The sequence below is a fragment of the Myotis davidii genome, unplaced genomic scaffold (assembly GCF_000327345.1).
Source record: "Myotis davidii unplaced genomic scaffold, ASM32734v1 scaffold534, whole genome shotgun sequence".
Taxonomy (NCBI): domain Eukaryota; kingdom Metazoa; phylum Chordata; class Mammalia; order Chiroptera; family Vespertilionidae; genus Myotis; species Myotis davidii.
In genome coordinates, this window is record NW_006286678.1 from 2,045,088 (window position 1) to 2,069,593 (window position 24,506).

Below are 24,506 nucleotides of genomic sequence, written 5' to 3' on the forward strand. Positions count from 1 at the left end.
CAGCTCTGCTTCTTACCATCTTGACCTCTAGCAACACATTAGGCCTTTCTGAGCGAGCCTCAGGATTTTTACCTGTAAAATGGAGCTGTAACACAGGCCCTACCTCAGTCATAGGGCGTATAAGGATCAAGTGAGAGAGAAGAGCAAAACCTTGCAGACTATAGTTTACATATACTCAAAGCAATGATGTGTTGAGAATTTCTGGCTATAATTATTTTTATCCCAGGAAGAACATGGGTGACACACAATCGCGTTCAATAATTAATGTCCATGTAACAAACTTTCCCTGGGTACCTATTGTGCCAGGTTCTGGAATTGCAAACATAAATAAGACAAAACCCTGTGTCCTCCAAGAGAAGCCAACTGGGAAGACAGACTGTAAATTCTTCACTGCAGCAGAACGCAGTACACAGAGTGGACACAGGTTACAGTGAAAGCACAGAGGAGAGGAACTTCGCCGGTGCTGGGAGAGGCAGGCATGAGGGCAGCGGAGGAGGGAGCATTAGAATAGAGTCTTAAAAAACCGAGGACGAACATGTATGCATCCAGTAACAGGCCACCAAGATATATGAAGCAGAAATTGACAGACTGAAGAGAGAAATAGACAGTTGCATAGTAATAGCTGGAGACATCAACACCCCTCTCTCAGTAATGAATGAAGCATCCAGATAGCACATCAGTAACGAAGTAAAGGAGTTGAGCAGCACCATAAACCAACTGGAGAAAACATGGCACAGACATAATACAGAACACTCCACCCAACAGCAACAGCATATACATTCTCTTTTTTAAAATATATTTTTATTGATTTCAGAGAGGAAGTGAGAGGGAGAGAGAGAGAGAAACATAAATTATGAGAGAGAATCATTGATTGGCTGCCTCCTGCACACCCCCTACTGGGGATTGAGCCCGCAACATGGACATGTGCCCTGACCGGGGATTGAACCATGACTCCTGGTTCATAGGTCGATGTTCAACCACTGAGCCACGCCAGCCGGGCCTATATACATTCTTATCAATTACACATGGGACATTCTCTAGGACAGACCACACGTTAGGTGACAGATGAAGTCACAATAGCCAAAACATGGACTCAACCTAAGCAACCATGGACAGATGAAAGAACAAACAAAATGTGGTATAGGTACAATGGAATACCATGCAGCCCTTAAAAGAAGGAAGTTCTGACACATGCTACAACATGGATGAAATGCCAGTCATAAAAAGACCAATATTGTCTGATTCCACCCCTAGACATTCTTATGGAGACACACAAAACTGTTGGGCAGCAGATGCTGAGCTTCCCTCCCCGCATGCAAACAGTGCTTCATCTCACCCAGGTGGTCATTGGCTTCCTCCTGCTCCTCTTCATGACCTACGGTGGGTACCCCAGCATTGCTGCAGCAGCAGGGGCTGGCCCAGGAGACTTTCTCCTCAGCTGGAAGAAGGCAGGGGTTGTGGACGGCACAGAGCATTGCCATTAACGTCAAACTCCAGGGTGTGGCCTTATCGATTGCAGTGGGAAGCTGCTCAAGACGAAGACATTATTCCTACTTGAATCTTCCCTCCTTGCTCCTTCCTTACACACACCCTCTCAATAGAGGTTTAGCTCACAGTCTCTGAGCTAAAGTGATAACGCCTGACTGCTCTTCCTGCCCTGAGATTCCCATTTCTCCTGAGCTGAAACCACCCATGAGATGTCTTCTCCTCCATCACCATCTTAGATCCCAGATATCTGCTCTTGTCTAATCCAGGTAGCTGTCTCTTCAGTGACTTGATCACCTGCTTTCTTTTGTAATTTTCTGGTTTTATTTTTTTTTAACAGACAATCTGAATTTGGTGGGGTTTTCCCAGGTTAGTGGTGGAAAAGGATTGACTTTAGCTAGGATTCATGGCAGCTGAGGGAAATTCTTGCCCAACTAAACCCAGAACCCAAACTTAACACTGAAAAATAAGTTCTAGTCTTCGGACTCCACGAGTGGGAAATATGTTGTGCTTTTCCCTGGGTGTGATGTGCTGCACCAAAACCTGAGTAGTGCACAGAGGGTGGTTAGAGACTATGAGTCTAGAGCTTACAGAAGTGTGCGTTTTGGGGGTGGCTGACTCATCGATGGTGCTCTCACTTAACATTTTGACTAGAATGAACTTGCCAATAAAAAAAAAAAAGATATGACAATCAAGTTGAGAAAATAGACGTAAGTATTTTAAAATAAAACCATTGACATTTTAAAAAATAATAATAATAAAATAAATAGTTTTTTAAAATTAAAGAATGAGGAGGGAGTATTCCAAGTAGTCCAGGTGGGGGAGAAAAGGCCAGAAAAAAAAATTGGTTGTGCAAAAGCACAGAGGTACAAAAGCAACTGAATTAGCAAGGTGCCCCCAACATGTAAGACACACAGAGGCACTGGGAGGGGAGAGTGGTCAGAGGGGGGCTGTACAAGGTCCCCAAATGTCCTGCTAAGGAGTGTGCAACCCACTCTGTGGGCTCTAGAGAATTATAGGATCGCAGTGTAGCTTAGAACAATGAAACTAGGAGGAGTCTGGGCCGGACGGACAGACAGGCGGGGGAGATGTGTAAAGAGCAACACCTGATCCAGACAGACGTTAAAAGGGAAACTACTTTCCAGACCACCCCAGGGCTGTGGTGAGAGTGACTCAAGCCATTTGCCTCACGGGGCCACCAGCTGAAGGCGGGCGGGATTCCCCTGAAAATGAAACCAGGACCTGATGCGTTGGTGGGGACCCTGAGCAAGAAGCAGCTCTGCTACGTGGTCCTCCCTGCATCTCGCCGCCTGCTGGGAGGACACTAAGCCATGAGAAAGGGGCTTGTCTCCCTCCAGACACACCCTGTGGTTTACACCAACTCACAGGAAGACAAGTTCAACTGCTCGAATGTGCAAATGGGCATAAGGAGTGGGCGGGGGCCTCTGTGAAGTCTTTGAATCAAGTCAGTGTGGGAAATCCCAACTCTGAAATCTATAAACGGTGACCGTGGGCTGCCCTGTGTCTTATGGGTCTCTGGTTGCCAATCTACAACATGAAGGAGTTAGACCCGTAACTCCATTGTTATGCCCCTACCACGGGGAAGTCAGTGATTAGACGATCTAGCATGCACACAGATGCCAATGGATGGGGCACAACGTTCTTCGCTTTTCCCCTTGAGTAGTTTTGGTCTACGATTAGTCTGCCTCTGCCAACTGCAGGTGAGTGTCCCCTCTCTGACTTCCCTTCTCTCTTTTCCTCTCTCTAGTTCCCTTGTGTTTTCCTCCCTAAGTTTTCTTCCTCTTATGAGTGGGGAGCTTGGAATCCTATGGATGGAAGGAGAAAAATAAAGGCAAATCCTCCCCACCTAACCCCAGGGCAAAAAAGTTACGAAATAATCTATGAGTAACATCAGCTGCCTCTTTGCTAAAACTGGCGTGTCATTCCACTCAAAGCACCACTTGGTCTTTCCAAAGGAAGCAAGCCAAGCGAAATATACATATATAGATATCCTCGAGGCAGAATTTGCTGCAAACTGGATTGTCAAAAGTCAATTTGCCAGATGATCAATTCGCTGCCTTGCTGAGAAAGTTCCTCACGTGACATTGTAGTTTCGCCACCACCATAGCCCTCAGTAGGTGGGCTAGCCCCAAGTAACTAAGGGTCTCCCATGTCACCAAGTGACTTCCAGGATTGCCCCAGGGGGTCATCTACAGCCCAGCCAGCTGGAAGGGAAGAAGCCCATGTTGGAGGTGAACATCACCGCCACTTACACTCCATGGCCTGGCCCTAAGTCTCATGTCTGCCTACAACGGGGACGGGGAACGCAGTCCCTGCACAGGCAGCCTTTCCCCAGTGACAGCTCTGGGGAGTGACAAGCCCTGCAAAGGAAGCACTTATCTTCAGTGGGCAGCTAGCCATCTCTGGCACGGATGTGCTTCAGACACCACGCTTCTCCAATGCTCCATCACACATAGCCAAACGTGGGCCTTTTCTTATTATACACGGCTGCCTCCTCTATTTTGGCAAACTTACAGTGTTCCTGCCCCAGCTCCTGCCCCAGCTCCTGCCCCTGCCCCAGCCGTGAACCACGCAAACAAGTGGACTTTTCCTTAAACACTGCTCACACGTGGCCTTATGCTCTGCCCCAGCTTTGACGTCTTCATCTACGTGGCCTCAGCCTGTGTTTCCACCCAAGCCCTGGTCTGCCCTGGCATCTCCCCCGGCCCTACCATTTCACTGATGGACTCCCCTTCAACACAGGCTACCGTTTTCTCTATTTTTAAAGAGCTGTGCCATCCACCTTGGAAGGGAAGGCCTCTGGAGCTCTAGGAAACACAGTCTAGTGGCGGAAAGCTTAACCAAAGACACTACGTGAATGCACAGAGAGGACACATTTTGAGTTCCAAAGGAAGAGGGAGCCTTTGCGTCTTGAAACTGGGAGAGCTAACCTGGCCCCTCTTTGCCCTCACCACAGAAACCTCCCTAAATAGACCATTTAAATTTGGAACCAAAAAAAAAAAGAATATGGGGACTTCTGCTTCTAGCCATGATGGGGTAATAGGAACTGACTTACCCTCCAGTCTGAGACAACAACAACAGCAACAAAAGCAGAAAGGAAGGGAGGGCAGATGCTCTTGTCAATATTTATGATTTGCACATGTGGCTATTCATGGGATTAACTTTCTGTGAACACAGGGTGGGGGTCAGGGAACCGGCAGTAAGGGTGGGCCACACTGCAGTATATTCATACAATCAAATACTCCTCAGCTATCAAAATGAACAAACCATAGCCACATGGCCAACATGGCTGATCTCACACACACAACAGTAAAAAATGCTGGTCACTGAAGACATACAATATGATCTCATTCCTATAAAATTCACAAACAGGTGACTTACCTCCATCGTACTAGGTCATAAAACAAAAAGAAAGGCAAGAAAATGATTCTCCCCAAAGTGAGGACAGTGCTGACCTGAGAAAGAAGGAGCGTGGTCAGAGAGGGGACCCTAGGAGATGACAGGTGTTTACAAGACTCCATTTCTTGACCTGGGTGGTGGTTATACAAGTTTTGCTTTATAATTATCCATTAAACTGTATAATTTTTAAAACTTTTCTCTTTGTATAAATCACATTACTAAAAAAAATAAGAGAAAAGCTAAAGCAAATATGATTAAATATTAACTGTTCTCAATCCTGGCAGGTCTATGTTACATCATTAATCACACTTCTCTGTAATTTGGGGTTTTTCTTTTCCAAATTATTATTTATTATGCTGAGTTAAAGAAGTTAGGCCAAAAAAAAAAGAGAATATGCATAATATGTGAAATTTTCTATTCCATTTGTATAAAGTTCAAGAAAATGCAGATCAATATTTTACATTAATTAAGCAGAAAGCAGATCAGTGATTCCTGGTGAGCGGGGGCAGGGAGGAACACGAAGGAGGGAGCAGGAGTTAACTTTTGGGGGTGACAGATATATATGTTCATTATGTGGTTAGTTTCACATGTGTATAGTTATGTCAAACCTAGAGGCTCTGTGCAGAAAATTCGTGCACTTCGGGGGAGTCCCTCAGCCCAGCCTGTGCCTTAGCACAGTCCGGGAGCCCTTGGGGGATGTCTGACTGATGGCTTAGGCCCGCTCCCCAGCCGCGGAGGTGGGAGACGCTCCTGCCACTGCTGCTGTGCTCACCAGCAGTGAGCCAGGCTTCTGGCTGAGCAATGCTCCCTCTGTGGGAGTGCACTGATCACCAAGGGGTAGCTCCTGCATTGAGCATCACAGCAACCAGTTGTTCCACCGTTTGGTCGATTTGCATATTAACCTTTAATTATATAGGATGTATCAATTTATACAACTTTAAATTTGGAAGTTTATTGTATGTCAATTATACACCAATAAAACCATTTTTAAAAAAATAAACTGTTTTGAAATGAGGGAGCTGTTTTTAAAGTCAGAGAAACCTGAGTAAGGAATGGTGACGCTGGCTCCCAGAGGGCTGTGTGTGCCTTTTGGTCAGTCATGGCATCCAGGTATGTGAATGTAATTTTATTCTACCTTTGATGTTAAAAGGGCCTCCACTCTTCTCCCTCCCTCCTTTCTTCTCTCTTCCCCACCCCACCCCTCCTTCTTCTCACTCTATCTCCTCTCTCTTTCTCTCTCTCTCTTTCTCTCTCTCTCTCTCCTCCCTTCTCCCCCTTCCCCTCCTTTTCTCTCTCAGCTTTAGGAGACATGACAACACTCATAATAATGATAAACGATCATTTCTGTCATCGAATAGCATTCTATGGTTTATAACATGCTTTCTCATCTCTGTTGATTCTCACACAATCCTTGGGTGTAGTAATGGGAAAATAAAAGGCAACTGTAACCGCCTCTGCCTCCTAAGGAGGGTGGTAAATTTCATACCAGTGGGGAAATCAATCGCTCTGCTGCCCCTTCCACTCTCAGACATGGATAATGAAGACAACAGATGAAAGATGCAGCCAATTCTTCAGCTCCCTCCCTTCAGCAGTGTGACATCCTGCTTTAATGAAATTTTTTATTTTATTTTATTGATTTTTAGAGAGTGGAAGAGAATGGGAGAGAGAGAAACATCATCAATCCGCTGCCTCATGCAGGCCCCCTACTGGGGACTGAGCTTGCAACCCCAGGCACGTGCCCTGACCAGGAATCGAACCAGTGACTTCTTGGTTCATGGGTTGATGCTCAACCACTGAGCCACACCAGCTGGGCAAAAATATTTTTTTAATAAAGTAAGATTACATCTACTAAGCTCTAAATGGACATAAACTCAGCTTTACATAAATGTACGCTATGTAACAATGGGAATCCACTCTTTCATAAAGCACACTCTTAGGAGCACAGCGTGGATCTGCAGTTAGATGAGCCGTGAACGCACAGGCCCTCGTCCCTACCCTGCGCTCTCCTCAAGCATCGCCTCATTGTCCTCATACACATAATAGCTCCTCACATATTGGTACGAAGGCACGTTTACATGGACAAATCTGCTTTACACCTTGGAAATCATTTCCTGTAAGTAGAAACAAAACAGACACAATGGAAATTTAAAATACATTCTGGTACTGTCCCAATCAAGAGTGTGTGGCTGAAGCTGGTAACATCGGCAGGCCAGGGGAGGATTTTATTAGACAAGTCGGGCTGTGGGTTAAACACCCCAGGGCCTTCTCATCATAAATGCAGCCCCGCAGTGATGAGGACGGAGCCCCCCGTGAGCACTAAGCTCTTTGTCTGGCAGTTAATCAGTATGAACAACCAGGGATAGATGGGACCATGTATGGGTCCCTGTGATTTCAGAGGCTCCTTTGGGACCAGGGAGGCCTTGTCTAAAATACGCCTGGATGAGCTGGGCTCCTCCTCATCCTCAGGACCTTGTCTTCGGCTGGACAAGACTCCCAGGCTGGGTAAAGAGACAGTTGAGTCTGGAGCCCTCACCTATGAGCGTGCCATTGAGTTGCTTGCTGAATCACCCTCCAAACGGTGATTGGGTCCTGTCCTCTGGCAGCCTGCATGATTGGAGTTGAATAGGGAAAGGCTTCCTGTTCTCCACAAGTGGAAAGCAGTTTACATACAGCAGGCCTGTCAACAGAGCCCCTACATCCATAGAGAGGCCCAAAGAAGGCAGAGATTTCCAAAGAGCAGTGAGCTCCCCATCGCAGGAGGTATCCAAGCAGAGTATGAGACCAGATGAAAGATTTCCTATTCAAATGGGAGGGTGGAGTGGAGGGTGGCCTAAAGACTTCAGTTTTCCTTTCAGTCCTCAAATTTGGGGCTCCTATGACATATAGGACCAAATGCTTCATTTACTTGTTATGAATATCAGTACTTGTCATTTAAGTTGATCACGTGCCAGGCACTGTGTTGGACTCTTTACTGAACCTTCATTTAACCCTGAAAAAAATAAAAATAAACGTCTGCTTTTCTCCCCTTTCGCACAAAAAGGGCATCTACTCTATCAGAGTGTGGTAGACAATGGAACGGAGGCTCAGGCAGCTGAGCAAAGGTGTCACAGAGCTCCTAAGTGCCAGGCTGGGTCTCGGACCCCAGGGTCTGTGCTCTCTGCTCTCAGGGCACTTCACTCACCCAGGGGCAGGGCTGCGGCAACTGGATCATACAGGAACCGGGCCGGAGCCCCACCTGGGACTGTCCCTCCTCCTCTAGCAACCAACCGTTCAGTTCTCAAGGCTTTTATGCAGAGACAGAGATCAGGGTAACAGAGCTGGGGAAAACAGCGTGTGAGACTGGCGGGGGTGGGGGAAGCAGTCTCTTAAAGGTCAAAGGGCTGCACTGAGAACTGGACAAGGACAGTGAGGGGAGAACACTGAAGCGTTGGTTTCCCAAAATGGACAGTCCAGGGAAGGGAAATTCTAGCCCAGAGCGTTTCTGTTCCTTTGAGCTACAGCCTTGGTTCCTCTGAGAGACCTGGGCCGGGTGGGATGCTTGAGGCCAGAGCCAGCTCCCGATGCCCCTCCTCACCATCCCAAACCCCTCCTGGCAGAGAACCCTCCGCCCTCAAGCCTGGGCTGCTGCCTGCAAGCCCCCTCCCTGGGCAGGGCCTGAGCCCTCCTGCGGAGCCTGGGGTTGTCCGGCTGCTCTCAGGTTCTGTGAATAAAAACAGTGGAAGGTGGAAGAAAAATGTCAGACCCTTGGCTTTCTCTCTCTCCAAAGGCAGCCCCCAGCGGTGTGCGTTCTCAGACAGGCCCTGGGAAGAAGGATGGTTACTTCCCTTTCTTCCAGGGATAATTACAGAGAAGTTAGAAAGCACCTGTGTTTGAAGGCAAAATGACGGCCATTAATCTCTAAGCACAGGGCCTGGCCGTGAAATTCTTTGGAGAAACAACTTTAGGAGCTTAACGACAATCAAGAGAAGGGAATTGAATTAAGAGAAATAATAATTAAATCAGGAAAGAAGTTTTTGCAAAGGGGATGGTAAAGGAAATTAAAACCCAGTAACGCTGAAAAATGTGGCGAGCAGAGCGGGGAGAGGAGAGGGTGTGAAGGGGAAGAGCCAACCGCAGAGCGGGAGATGCAGAGAGTTGGGCGCTCAGGAAAGGAACTGGGAAGCTGTTCTTGAGAGGCCAGGTGTCTGAGCTCTCCCAGTATAGGTCTAAATAGGCCCAACTCCTCATGGGGACACGCTCTCCTTTAAGAAAACAGAAGGATCCAGTCAGATGAAGTGTAAAAACAAAGCTGTAGACTTGAAGGAGAGTGGCCACCTATCCCTGTCCCGTTTGCCCAGGGCCATGCTGGTTTTAGCACGCAGAGTGCCATGTCCCAGGAAAGCCCTCAGTCAAGGGCCAATGGAGATAGATAGTCGGTCACCCTCCTCGTGTGGAGGCAGGAGGCCCTGGCTCCCCGCTGGCTATGCAGTCAGCAGCTCCATGGCTTTGGAGGAGCCACGCCATCTCTGTGGGCCTCGGTTAAAATGAGTTGCAGGGGAACCTCAAGAGATACAAGAAGTTGCTGTGTGTCAAGGTAGTTGGAACAGTGTCTGTGAAGTAAATGGGAGTTGCTAAGCAGGAGCTGAACTGAAGAATATTGACAAAGAAAACATAAAATATTAACAGACACAACGTAACGGTACCTTAAAATAATACATGGAGAGCATGTCAGGGGCCCACAGATTTTCTGGAATGATGTAGAGAACTCAGCACACAGTTGGAAGCACAGGGAAGGTTTATTACAGGGAAAGGATACACAATAGGATCATGAAGGGGGAAAGACACAAGTGTAGTCTGAGAAGTCCCATATTTTCATTTCCCTCCGAGGGGAGGTGATAGGAGAATAAAAGCCATTCAGGCTAGAGCGGGAAGGGCTTTTGGAGTTTAGAGATCAAGAAGTTCCAGAGTGTCACGAAGATGAACAAGGAAGACGGGAAGGGGGTTTCTAACAGCATTGCTGAGTGTTGTGGGTTGGCTTTCCCTTTGATATATTTGCATGTTGTCTTGCTAGGGCTGCCGGGACAAAGCACCACACATGGGGTGGCTTCAATAACAGAAATGCTTGGTCTCCCAGTTTTGGGAGGCCAGACGTCCAAAGTCAAGGTGCTGGCAGGTTGGGTTCCTTCTGAGAGATGTGAGGAAGAGAGCTGTTCCAGGCCTCCCTACTTGGTTCGCAGATGGATGTCTTCAAGTTTACATGATGTTTTGTGTCCAAATTTCCCCTGCTCATAAAGACATAAGTCATATCAGGTGAGGGACCATGCTAATGACCTCAATTTAACTTGCTGACCTCTGTAAAGACCTTATCTCCAAATAAGATCCCATTTGAGGTATTAGGGGTAGGACCTCAACATATAAATTTGGGGGGACACAATCAACCCACAACTTGGAAAACGTGTAAAAATCAAAATTACTTTCAAAAAACTTTCATTGCAGGTTGTTTGTGCATTCTGTTTGCACACACAATAGCCCAGGAATATTTGAGTTGTACAGAACCGAAGAGAATAAGGGAAGGGTGGAAGGAGAGGAGGGTCTGGAGGAAGAGGAGCTAGAAGAAAAGAAGAGAAGAAGGAGGAGGGGAAGCGGAATAAGAATGAGAAGAGCAGTGGGCTATGTCAAACACCACTCCTGCACCAGTTTCACCTAAGTGTGCTTAAATTTTGGTTTACTGCTAAGCCCACCAACAAGCATGCAAAAGAGGTACACGGAATTAATACAAATGCCCATGGCTCCCAACACCGTCCCTGGGGTCTCACAGAAGTACACCCCAGTCTGGTAGATCCAGCAGGTCTTCTGTTGCAGTGAGGCATCTGCCAGGCACAGGAGCAGAGAGCCATGGTTCCCCGCCTTTGACACCATTGGGATGGATGTGTGGGGGCCACACCAGCCCACCTAGTAAGGAAATCCTTGCCCGGCACAATCATTACATACTTGTGCCTTTCCCTTCTCACTCCTCCTGGAGCCCACTGAAGGTCTCAGTGCAAAGCCTGCTATAAAAGGAAGTCTGACAAGACCTCATTCTGTTCATTCGGGCAGCACGTCTTCTATAAAAAGAGGCACTGCTGAGTCAAAGGGAGAGAACTGAAGGGAGAATCAGGGCTCTGCGGTCTCTCAGGGCCTGCCAGCCCCACGGCTAGCTGACCAAGCATAGCAACTGGTTATGAATACGCAAAACGCAAAATCACAGAAGGCAGGTGAAATTCCCCAGGGGCAGCGCAGAGGCTGCTACACAAACACCACCGTGGGGGAAACTTCAAAGAAGAGCAAAAAATGAACACGCTTGTACAGGTGATGGGCCTGGAATAAACTACAGGCCCAGCCACCTCGGCCCCGCATTGTGACTGCTACCTTTGAGAGCTGGGACTCCCAATCTGGTGCTGGCCAAGTGCGAGGTAGCAGAGGCAGAGACCTGCAGGATGCACACCAACATCTGAGAACCAATGATTAAATTTCCACAACCCAAACCAAACTAGATAGGGTCCTGGGAGAATGAGTTTGCTTTCTCTCCAGAAATCACATTACTGAGTAAAACAGGTGAGACAATGGGGACACACAACCACGGGATTTATTCTCTACACTAGTGGCCTAATGCACAAAAATTCATGCACATTAAAAGGGAATTAATTAAAGGAAATATTTTAATATTGCTATTAGCCCTTCTCTATAATAGAAGTGTCAGAGATGAAAATTAGTAAAATGTATATGAAAATCTTCCTCCTGTCAGAGTCTGGGGCACGCCGCGGGACCCAGAGTCAAGTCCCCATCCATCCGCGCATGCCTCGAAATCTCCCAAGACCCAAACCCAGCCAGACCCACCCCCGTCAATCCTCGCAGGGCCGGGGGTGCAGTCTCAGGTCTCCTGGCGCAGCCTCAGGTCCCCTTGCCTGATGCTCGGGTGGGGGGCATGGCCTCAGGTCCCCCATCCCGACCTCTGGTCCCCTGGCCCCGGCGCCAGGGTGTGAAGGCACAAGGACACGAGGGCGTGGCGACCATTTGCCTATTAGATCTTTATTATATAGGATTGCCTATGACAGTCAATGAGCAGGAAAGCAAGTGTGTTTGCAGGACCTGTTTAACCCTTTCATGTGTAATTCACGTTCTTCCCCTTATCTCTTCATTTGCTTTCTGAGTACACACTTCTAGATCATTCCCCAAAAAGAAGCGATCTTTCCCTTACCTTTGATTCCCATTTAGTTTATTTGCATGCTTGATCTGGTTTTAATGTCTCTAGCATGGCAAAAAGACCTAGTTGCCAGATGACCAGGAAGTTATTTAAATAGTTTGGCCTCTACCTTAACCCTACTTGGTCAACCTCACTGTGTCTTGGCTCACCTACTATTTGTGGTGAAGAGAATGCAAAACAGTGCCATTCAGCTGGCTGCTTTTCCCTGTTTTGTCTCTCCATTAGTAAGTCTCATGCACCTGTTGACCTCCTATATTTACTAATTCATTGTATTTTTACTAGCTCACCTTGCTGCCTTTACAACCCCACCCCACTTTGATTAACACTGCCCAGCATCAAAGCCCAGCTCTTGGTTTACCTAACTCCCAAGCCTTGCCTCTAGAGAGGGTGGCTGGCTCATGCACAGGCCCAACACAGGGGGTCACAGTGCAGTTCTAGAAAGCAGCTCTGGGCTGGAACAGGAAGCCTGGTTTGGCCTCTCTTTGGTAAGAAGATAATCTTGAGCAAGTCCCTTCTCTGGGCCCGTCTCCTCTGTTGTTTAGGGGAGGACATGGTGAACTCTCAGCACTCCAGCTGAGGCATCCCAGGGTTCGCAGGCTTTGCTGTCTTGTCTGACAGGTGATCATAAAGTATGGACTTCCTGGGGTTTGGGGGAGGGGAAAGTGCCAGTTTTGCAAGCCCTGGCACCACTGCCCACACACTATGAGCATACCAGTTCTTAAACTCTGGTCCCAACTATCGATTTCACTAATAGTTGAGGGGGCCTTGAGAGAATTTCCTGTCTGATTTCTCCATAATCACACAGCTATTTAGAACTTGTAGCCCCAGGCAGGACTAAGATCCTAGCATCCAAATGTCCAGCCCTTTTAAGCTGTAAGAGACCAGGCCAGGTCATTTGTAAAACCCCAATAGAAGGGCAAAGCACACAACAATCAGTAAATGTTTGTTGAATGAATAACATTGTGCTTTCTCTACCAGCACAAGAGTCCCACACAATGAACAAAGCTCAGGGCTGAAACAGAGAAGCCAATTCCTTCTGCAGGACCTCAGACCTCAAACTAGCTATGTAATGCCTGAAGTACACCAAATGGTTGAGTGGCACTTCTTGGAATTGTGTTCTTCTTAAAAGCTCTATTGTGGGACCGCTAATGCTGTGACACCCTCCCCTTGCCCTCACACCAAATACTCAATAGTCCATCTATGTGACACTAGTAAGTCAGAGACCTAGAGTTAAATCCCAACTCCTTCACTTACAAGCTAAGCTTCAGTTTCCTCTTGTGTGAATGGGGCGAAGAGTAAATTCATTAGATTGTTGATTGAATAAGAAATCTACTTCTCTAAAATTATTGAGAATAAGCACTGTGGATCGTTCTCATTTAATCATCCTATTTGATGGATCATACGCATAGTAATTTACACATAAGAAAAATGGGATGCAGAGAAATTGGGTCTCCCACATTCTCACAACTGGTAAACTGCAGGGCCAACAGTGGAACCCAGGTCAGGCAAGCTCCCAGCCTGGAAGACAGGAGTTAAGTTTGGAAGTCCTAGCGTTGCAGCTCAAGCTCCCCAACGGCAGCTGTAAGGGGATCATGGACATAGGACTCCACATACCGTATTTTCTGTTAAATGAAGCCAGCTTCATAGACCTTTTCAACATTTTAACTTGATGCCAACTGCATGATTTCAGAATGTCTTTTTTAATTCTTCCTCTGAGGACATTAGCACCTGGGACAGCTATGGCATGTTTCACCTCTCCCAGGAACAGATCTTTCCTCAACTGAAATGGAATATTTGGACTGGAACCTGGATTCTTTGTCTGCCGGAGTCGAAGAATGAATCCACGGACAGAAGATGGTATAGTAAAGGTGGAAATTTATTAAAGAACAAATACAGACTCCCACGTGGGGAGAGGCAAAGAGTCCCACAGAATGGACTCCCACTTGGGGAGTGGGAAAGGATCCCACTGAGTTCCTTTTCCCTGTGGCTTACAAAGTCTACAGATCCTTGTGCCTTGATATCCCCTCTGATTTGCCACTATTTCCTTAGACTGGTTACTATAGTAACTCCTGGGCTCAAAGGTGGAACCTCACATGTCCACCTCCTTCCTTATTGTTTTCCTATTCCCTTTGGTCTTTCTTCTCCTCCTTCTGGATGAAGGGCTTCCTTCTCCTTATTTTGTAAATATAGACCTTTTGTTGTTCCAGCTCCCTCATTCTATGGAAATATAGCTTCTGCTGCTCTGCAGCCCTGTGCTTCCTCCATGGTCCCCTTAATTTCCAAAATTTCTAAAATTTCCTAAAACCTTTTTCACCCCCCAAAATTCCTGTTTCATTACCAAAATGTGTTCTGGGCACTATTGTGTCCAGATGTTCTCGTCTTTCCATCCCCCGGCAGTCTCAGGGACTTGTCCTTTCCATATGTTGGTTGTTCCTCAATGACTTAAAAGGCTCAGGCCAAGCTGCATTATAATGTAATTCATTTCCCTAGTTTTAAACACTTAGAATAGAGCTGCTGACAGCATGTGCTAGCTTTTGTCCATCACTCAGAGGTGGCCAGAATTATAGCCCAAAGTCAAAGGAGCCTGAGGATTCTGTGGGCCGAGGTAGTCTTAATGCATGTCAATTTGTTAGGCTATCGGAATTACTATAAATGGCTCAAGAAACAGTCTAGGAATCCCTATTTAAAAAGAAAGCAACACAAAATGTGTTATATACATACGATGGGATATTATTCATCTTAAAAAGGAAGGAAATTCTGACATGCTATAACATGAACCTTGAGGACATTATGCTAAGTGGAGTATGTGAACGAAAGGGGCCACATGTTGACCTGACAAGTTCAGGGGAGGCCTGCATGGCAGTCTTGCAAACTCAGAGACCTAAAGTAACCACAAAGGATGGTCTGAAATTAAACTTTAACTAAAAGCAGTTATAGTGGGCAGTTACGTCCTAGTCCTAGGCTGGTATCTTCACTTGACAAGGTCAACCTCTACCTTAACTGAGACTGTCTTTTTGCATCTATGATAACATACCCTAGAAATGTTTGGGTAACTTGTAACTTCCCTTTTTCTGGAGCCCCTGAGCACAACCAAATGTGCTGGGCTCCAGGACAGATATCACAAATTCCTTCATTATCATGTTAATTGTTCCTGCACCCACCTAAGTATGTGTCCATCATTTTACTTTTTATCCAATCCCAGGGGTTTACCGCTCACCCCACCAAACCACCCCCACCCTCGCTTTGCTTTACCCCACCTCCTTAATCTATCACCAGTGAATTTCATGTAACCCACCTACGTCCCTCCTTTGGTTGCAATGAATAAATACAAATGTAACCGGCCATTCTCCAGAGCATTATCTCAATTCGTTGAGGTTCTGCTTCCCGGCATATGTCAACAGTTTGGCTCATATAAACTCACAAAAATTCTTTACAAGTTTCAATGGTTTTTTTACGTTAACAAGTAAATCAGTCACCAAGGGACAAAATACTGCACGATTCCACTTATATTAAGTACTTAAGAGTCAAATTTACAGAGACACAATGTAGAATGGTGCCAGGGGCTGAGGGGAAAGGGGGAGGTTATTATTTGGTGCATTTAAGTTTCTGTTTTGTAAGATGAAAAAGAGTACTGGAGATGGATAGTGGTGATGGTTGAGCAACAATATGAATGCACTTAATACCACTGATGTGAACACTTAAAAACGGTTAAGATGATATACTTTATGTCACGTGTTTTACCACAATTTTTAAAATTTGAAAAAAAAAGGAACATCTTGAACACTAAGATTGCATTAGCATTGTATTGTCAGAGCCAAAATTAGCTACATAATAGATGCTGTACATCGCTGTATCCAACCCCGAATTTTCCTTCTGCTGAATGAAGCATCTCCTTGCTCTGCCACTACAAGCAGCATTTCTTATAAACTGCTAGCTCAGAATTCAGTGACTTTCCACTATCAGTCCACCAGAGACCACAGCTAGGCGGACAGGGCTAACAGGCAGCACTATTCAGTGAAGAGAACGCACCCAACAACACAACAGCTCCCCCAAGTGGCTCCAGCTGCTCCCCCAGAGAAAAACACCCATCTGGATAGAGGAACAGATTTGTTTTCCAAATTAAGATCTTAACTTTTAGCTGTTATTGGTACCACCAACCTGAAAAAAAAATCCATTATAGATACTATGATCTTTAATTTCTTCAAAATGAAATTAAGACACTGTCCCCCTAATTTCAAAATGAAGATACCCATTTCACACAGGAAGCAATTCTCGGGATCCCAGAGGACCAATTTTTCATCATTTTCTCCCAATAATTTCCCATTTTTTAGTATTTACAAGAGCATGCTTACCCACATATTGCCCTAAGAAATCTTTTTTAAAGATAACATACTTTCAACATTTAATTTGGTATTCTGGACCTAAATTGACTTTATAGCCAGGAGTTAAGAAAAACACTTATAAAACAGCTTAACTATTCTATTTTAAAGCTTTATTTATGAGAAAGTCACTGTTAAAATTATCTGATTCTTAACTAATACACCTCTTTATCATGTTGTAATTCTGCTGGACAACTAAGGGGATTTCACAGGGATATCTTACTCCTTAGAAAATCTGGCTTATTTCCTAGACTCCTGAAGTATGCACCTGTAAGCTATTCTTGGTATTTCCTAGGGTCTATCAGAAACTGAATGCTTATTCCCAGAATGGCAACATAAGCTAAGTTAAACTTCAATTTTTAAAATTTTTTGTTTGGAAATGCTGATACCCACTCTGATTAGAGAAGTCTTTAATTTTCACAATGAAAACAAAATTTTATTTGAAAAATCCAACGTATCAAATGAATTCTTCAAAATAGGTTTTTTGTTTTTTTTTAAATATATTTTATTGGTTTTTTTTTTACAGAGAGGAAGGGAGAGGGATAGAGAGTTAGAAACATTGATGAGAGAGAAACATCGATCAGCTGCCTCCTGCACACCCCCTACTGGGGATGTGCCCACAACCAAGGTACATGCCCTTGACTGGAATCAAACCTGGGACCCTTCAGTCTGCAGGCCGACACTCTATCCACTGAGCCAAACCAGCCAGGGCTGAATTCTTCAAAATAGGTTTAGCGACAAACGATAAATAGATGTAAACTCCTGATCTATACTCACAGAATATAAAACTGGGAGAGAGTTCTTAATTCATAGGTTTTAGAGACAAAGAAAAGAATAGGCACACATTTCTGATTTCTATGACTATTCCCCTGGGTACCAGCTGCCTTTGAATATAGATCTGCCTGAGGCAGTCATAGGCACACTCCTTAAAAACCACGGAACACACAAAATGACAATCACCAGGACAGAAATACCTAGAAGAAAACAAGCCAAGGCCAATTACAGGACCTTGGATTTGAAATACATGGTCATGTAAGGACCTGTCAATCCCACAAAGAAAACAAGCTCCAAAAGACGTGCTTTCTACATATTTACTTGTAATTGAAAGGCAGAGAGATTAAAGGATCAGACATGGTATAAATGAATTAAAAAGTTTATTAGCCATAGAAAAAAAATTGATCCTTAAAATCAATTCTCGTTAAGTTCCCTGTAAAACAGTAAGCTTACAGAAAATTTCTTTCTCATGAACAGAAAATCACTATGCTTTTGGTCCAAGATATATTGATTTTTTTTTTCTCCTTCTTCAGATGACAGATGGATGTAGCCAAATCTACGAACGAGTGTACTTGCCCCAAATGTGCAACATAAATACAGAAGCGATGAACAGAAGACTCATAACCAATACTGGAACAGGGCCACTGAAAAGAAAGAAGAAAAGGCATGCTTACTTTTAGTAATAATACATCACCATATTTCTTTTTCTTTTTAATTTTTTTTAATCCTCACCCAAGGAGTGAGGATATTTTTTCCATTGATTTCTAGAGAGAGTGGAAGGGAGGGGGGGAGAGGTGTGGCATCAGCATTGTGGTTAGATAGGAGAAATCCTTCTCTTCCAGTAAAACATACTAAAATTATACAAGTAAAATGATCTGATGTCTTAGAGAGACTAGTCTCTCTAATTTCATGTATTTGATATTTTCCATACTAAAAATAAAAACTTCTCCAAACTTTTTAAGTACAAATGATCCAATTATAAAACTATTATTTCGAAGTAAGACTTACTTAGACAACCTTCACTGTTTAAGGCAGTGGAGTAAGAGTCCACTAGTGAACAATAAACAATGCGCAGAGACCAATGTCCTTGCTACACTATTTTGTTCTTCCAAAATTTGTACAATTATAGGAGTAAACAAATTTAAAAACACATGGGAAGAGAATGTTACCATACTGCACTCAATCACAGCCCCTATTTTAAAGCAATGTTAGCATATCATCAGCCACAGAGCACTAAGCTGAGAGTGGAGCTCTCAGAGTCCAAGTGCCAGAGTTTGCAAACCCACTCCGTCCTTTATGAGTTGTGACTGTGCCCCATTACCTATCTTCTCCAAGCCTGTTTCCTCATCTGTAAAGTAGGGACAATCACAGTACCTCTCTCATACGGTTACTGAGGTATTAAGTAAATTAATACACATGGATTATACAATTTTATAATAAGCTCACCGGAAATGCTACTATTATTCAAAAAAAAATTCTAAGATCCTATAAGAGCCAACAAACTCTAAGATGTTACTTGACTGCTCCAAGATGTGGATTTGTGAATATGAATTCCCAACTGTGTCCTTTTACCATCTTTCTGGTGGGATGAGACTGCTTTACAACACTTCAAGGAACAGTTTCTAGCAATTCCTGGGAGTACTCAAGCAGTAGCAACAAGCAAGCCTGGCTGCACAATAGCAGAAAGCCCAGAGCCAGCACAAGCCAGAATCACCCACAGGAGAAAAGCTTTTACCACCTTCTTAAGAAGGGTTTCAAGGAGTCTCCTGGATACCCTAAAGAGCAAGGGGCTTCAAAATTCCTCTCTGAAATACTCAGAAAAATTACCTTTAACAAAGACCAAAAGGTTGCCTGATTACGGCCAACTCATATATCCCCAACCCCAAGAAGTACTTCCTGATTACATTCTCACCTTACCATACAAGTCTTTAAATTTGTGAACCAAGCCAAGCTACTAGTCAAGTTAATCTAATCTAAATAAATCTAATTTTGTCTCTTTTCTACCAGATAGACATATGGAACACAGGATTGAACATTCTAGATCAAGGGTCCTCAAACTACGGCCCGCGGGCCACATGCAAATACAAATATTGTATTTGTTCCCGTTTTGTTTTTTAACTTCAAAATAAGATATGTGCAGTGTGCATAGGAATTTGTTCATAGTTGTTGTTTTTTAAACTATAGTCCGGCCCTCCAACGATCTGAGGGACAATGAACTGGCCCCGTTTAAAAAGTTTGAGGACCCCTGTTCTAGATTATCTGGTTCCGGCTCTTGCTAGAAGATAACTTTGCCTCTCTAAACCTGAGCTTCTGAACCTGCAGTGTTCCTAATCCTCATCCACTGGCTGAGTCAGGAAGCGGCTGTAAGCAGTGGTGTCCTAGGGCCTACGAGATCAGAAACCTGTGGGATTAAGTCTGCCACACAGTACCAGAAACCCTGAAAAGTGAGGTGAGCAAGGCATGGAACAGGGGTCCCCCAGGTGCCCATTTCCCATCACCTAATGAGCACTCTCAGACCTTAAAAACTTGGAAAGTGCTATGTCCACCCCAAGGTCTACTCACCACTCACAAAAGAAGGCCAAAGAACTTTCGTTAACACAGCCTAATGCAGAAACGTCTATTAGCTGCAATAATATTAGCTTATGGTTCCAGGAAAGCTTTGAAAAACCACCCAACTCATATTCAATGGGTTACTCCTCTTTCTCAGTGTCGGACAACCAAAAAAGAACAATTTCATCTAATTAAGCAGTTTTTCCTCCAGTTCTCTGTTTCCATTGTTTATTCTGGCTTAGCTACTTGAAGATTTCCCCTTGCTTTCACGCAATCCATGAAGAGACATTCCAGGCCCTAAACTAATTGGTTGTTATACAGACAAACCAAACCCGGTCCCCCTGACCCAAACGGAGCTGTGTGTACTGTAAGTTCAGCAAAGCCAGCACCACTGGTGGCGGAGAGACCGTACTGCCCATCAGCCTGTGACACCGACAGGAACACAAGGTCTGCTCCAAGACTTACACTTTGAGGCCAGGGGAGTCTTCCGTGTAGAACCGCCACATCCCCCCAGTGCCTGCTGAGGTCGTGCGGCCCGCGCTCCTTGTTCCGCAGCTGGCATTTTTCCTGTCAAGAGAAAAAATGTTACAAACAGTCTTTTGGGGGGGAACCCTTTTAATGGCATTATAACATCTGCTACCATTACATTGTTAAAGAACCAAAATAAGAAAAAAAAACACTTTCTTTTGTGAGTACACCCCTAATTCTTGTTTTCACCCCATGGGTCATGATAACTACCATGAACTGAGTACCTGCCACATGCTAATGCACACACTAACCCTGGAAAGCAGTTACCAGTTCTGTTTTATAAGAGGAAAATGAGGCTCAGAAAAGGTTAAGCCAAGTGTCCGCCTAAGACCACACAGCCAGCCAGCAGGTGGCCGAGCTGAGCTGAGGACCCAGTTCTGACTCCAGAGCCCATCCTCTTGCCCAACCATATGGCACCTCACTGGGACAATGCACTTCAGTTTCTCTTCACATGCATTTTTTTTAAAAATATATTTTATTGATTTTTTACAGAGAGGAAGGGAGAGAGTTAGAAACATCGATGAGAGAGAAACATCGATCAGCTGCCTCTTGCACATCTCCTACTGGAGATGTGCCCGCAACCCAGGCACACGCCCCTGACCGGAATCGAACCTGGGACCTTTCAGTCCACAGACCGACGCTCTATCCACTGAGCCAAACTGGTTTCGGCTCTTCACATGCATTTTTGTGAAGCCAAGTAACAAAGCTCTGCTCTAAAATGCCCGGAATTTACATACAATCAACCTCTGAACAACATGGGTTTAAACTGTACTGTGTGGGTCCACTTACACGAGGTTTCCCCCCAATACCATAAATGTATTCTCTCTTCTTTATGATTTTTTAAATAATATTTTCTTTCTTCTAGCTTGCTTTATTGTACAGTATATAACATAACAATATAGAAAATATGTGTTAATCAACTGTTTATGTTATCGATAAGGCTTCTGGCCAACAGTAAGCTATTATTAGTAGTTAAGTTTTCGGGGGAGTCAAAATTATATGTGGATTTTTGACTGCAGGGGAAAGGGGAGTGTCCCTAACTAACATCCATTTTGTTCAAGGGTCAACTGTAATCTGACTTAAATTGCCTTAAAATGTTTTAAAATTACTGTATTTGCTACAAAAGAGACAAAAATATTAAGCTGTAATTATAATCCAGGTCCCAAAATGGAACATATATTTTACCAAAAACATCATTCTGTAGTCTGTTTTCACTATTTTGATATGCCATAAATCTTGGACAGAGGTAGGATATGAAAAATGGAGAAAACACCCAACTAGAACTTATCCTTCACAGGAGACCAAGGCTGGTGAGATGAGCTATGTGATGGAGGCAGCCCTCGCATACAGAAGGCGCTGGACAGCACTGACACAAGCACTGCCACCAACAGGGGGGAAGCCCTTTCCCTCCTCTCCTCAGTCACTGGGGAGGCCCACCCAACAACCACCCTTCCACCGAGCACGGCTCCCCCACTTCTCTCCCTGTGCTGGACTGCTACAGAGCGAGCGTAAGCAGGAAGCATGAGAACTCAGAAGACATCTTCAGCCCACTCCTAAGAAATCCTCGGGAAGAAAAGGAAGAGAGGGGACGCCTGCCCCATTACTGCCCCTATCATTAACCAAACCCCAGCACACCCTTCTGTAAAATCCCATCCCCGTTATCTGTGGGCTACTGATTCTAAATTTCTGAAAAGGAAAACTTGTTTACGATCTGCCACAAAGAGAGAAAACAGTAGTGAAAACCTTATCCCTACCATCACTTTACTAGGTGTACCGGTTAATAATGCGGATTTTTTCAGTAGATGGAGTTACACAGACGTTGATATATATGCAATTTGGTATGTATGCTATTTTGTTGTATTGCTCCTTCAGATTCCCCCTTGTCCCGATTGATGGCACACGCACTTTCTGAGCAGCACTTCAAAACGTACGAAGAAGTGGAAAATTGGGTCTCTGAATGGTCTGCCTCAAAACAAGAAAAGTTCTATTGGGACAGTATCCACAAATTACCTGTAAGATGGGGGGAAATGTGTAGCTAGCGATGGACATCACTTTCAATAAAAAGCAATTTTTATGTTTCTCTTGAAATTATCGTGCTTTCTTTGATTACAAAATCCGCATTATTACAGTTAATGCGTAACCGGTTAATAATACGGATTTTGTAATCCAAAGAAAACACGATAATTTCAAGAAAAACATCACAGTGATATCAGTACTTTCAATGAGCTGAAATCCGTCTCTGCTAAGTTCACATTATTCGTTTTACATGTACCTACTATAGCCAACAAGAAAAATCGCGTCACTCTTCACATCCTTACGAATCATTTTCTTGTAGCCCTTCAAGGTGTTTCCCTCTCTACGTAAAACCCCACTAGCTCCTTCAAATATCTGAAGACAACAGGGTTGCTTGATTCCTTCCTTCATTGAACAAAATGCGTTGGGAGCAAAAGGGAGGAGTAACAGCTACTGCTACTTTTGGAGTCAGGGAAGGCCTCCAAAAACCTCTGAGCTTAGTCCCAGGAGAATAAACAGAAGCTGTGTGTGGGGAGAGGAAGGGAGGTTCAGAACACAGTAGTAAGTTGACTATTGCTGGGTCCCAGGAGCCAGGGAGAAGGGAAGCTGATGGACAGGAGAAAAAAAAAAGTCACCAAGAACCTCGCTATCCGCCCCCCTCACCCTGTTTTTAAAAAAGTTCAGCAAAAAGCAACTAACAGAGAAACTAAGCAGAAGAGTGACAGAACCAGAGCACACGAGGGACTGGAGTGGAAGGGCCTGGAGAGAGGAAGAGTAGAAAATGCAAGAGTCTAGACGAGAAGCTGACGGCCAAACCGGGGCGGTAGGAAGAGAGACGCAAAGAAGTGATGAGCAGCAGGTTTTTGCGTATAATTTAAAGTCCGACAAATGACTGGCCAGGGATAGGGCCTAAGAAAAAACCCACGATGACGCTGAAGTTCTGGCTCTGGGTGAAGGCGCATAGAGCAGAGCCACATGTACCCGTAAGTTAAGCAACGCGCCTGGGGGGTGGGGGCTGGGATGATCGGGGACAATGAGCTGGACAAATCTTGTTAAACTGACGGAAATGTGAGTGCAAAGGTCAGGTCCAGAGAGTCAGTTCAATGACACCCGTTGTCTCTGCCCCTGTTTACCTGTGCAGTGAGAATAAAATGTCACTCCCTCTCTAGACACAAAGACCCAAAGGCCGCTGCTCCCACGGCCACGTCACCGGAGGCCCACCTTGTCTTCGTGAACCGTAACATTCTGGGCGACCTTCTCAGGACCAGCGGGTTCTTGGGCCCCCTTCCTCCCGGCCCACAGCCAAGGGGGTCACGGGGATCCTTACCTCTGCCGGACCGTGCTACCCGCCGCCCGGGCGGCCACCGCTTTACTCGGGGAGCGTCCTGAGGAGCCCACGTTGGTGCCACTGGGGGTCGGGCCAGGCTGCGGAGGGCGACAAGGAGACAGACGGGTGAGCGCCGCCCGCCGGCCCCCAGACCCCAGTCCCCGACAGCCACGACTGGCACCCGCACTGGAGGGTGGGAAGCGGGGGAGCCGCGGGAGGGCAAGGCGCAAGGCAGAAGTCGGGGCGCCTGGGAGAGGTGGGGACTAAGGAGGGACGGCTGGGGTCACCATACCATTCTGGAAACTGGAGGTGGCAGGGGCCCGAAGCAGACGGCAGGGAAGCGGCGGAGCCCTCACTGGACCGGCGGCTGGAGGAACTGGTTCCGTCCCCGCCCCCAGACCTGCTGGCAGGGCCTCGGACTCCAAGGACGCCAGGGCTGTCCTTCTATCTGCCTGTACAAATGTTGCTACCGGCGACTTGGTCCGCTGCTGCGTGGGATATACAGATCTTCCGTCTTCCTCCTGTAGATCACAGCATCTTTCATAGAGTCCATTTCGTACCAAAGGGTGGATATAGCCACGGCCAGAAGAGAAATTTCCTCCGGCGGTCACTAGGCACCCACAGACGTGCGCTGATGTGGCCTAACCTACATGCGCGCCGCGGGGGTGTGGTCAGCCCCGCTGAGGCCCCCGGGTGCCCTAGGAAGGAGCAGGCGCGCCGGTGCCTAAGGGTGCGGGACACCCGGGCCATGGCAGAGGAGGCCTCACCAGAGGATGTTTTTCCATTGATTTTTATTTTTTTCAGAGAG

General features: G+C 45.6%; 1 protein-coding gene across 1 annotated transcript; it reads right to left on the bottom strand.

The window, feature by feature from the left end:
* Window positions 1-17,641: 17,641 nt before the first annotated feature.
* Window positions 17,642-24,306, bottom strand: SEC61B (Sec61 translocon beta subunit). The gene is made up of 4 exons (XM_006758435.2): window positions 23,991-24,306; window positions 23,699-23,796; window positions 20,296-20,397; window positions 17,642-17,924 (listed from the first exon to the last, which is right to left on the bottom strand). Exons 1-4 carry the CDS (start codon window positions 23,991-23,993, stop codon window positions 17,837-17,839), a joined length of 291 nt encoding a protein of 96 aa, XP_006758498.1. The 5' UTR covers window positions 23,994-24,306; the 3' UTR covers window positions 17,642-17,836.
* Between the last annotated feature and the right edge of the window lie 200 nt (window positions 24,307-24,506).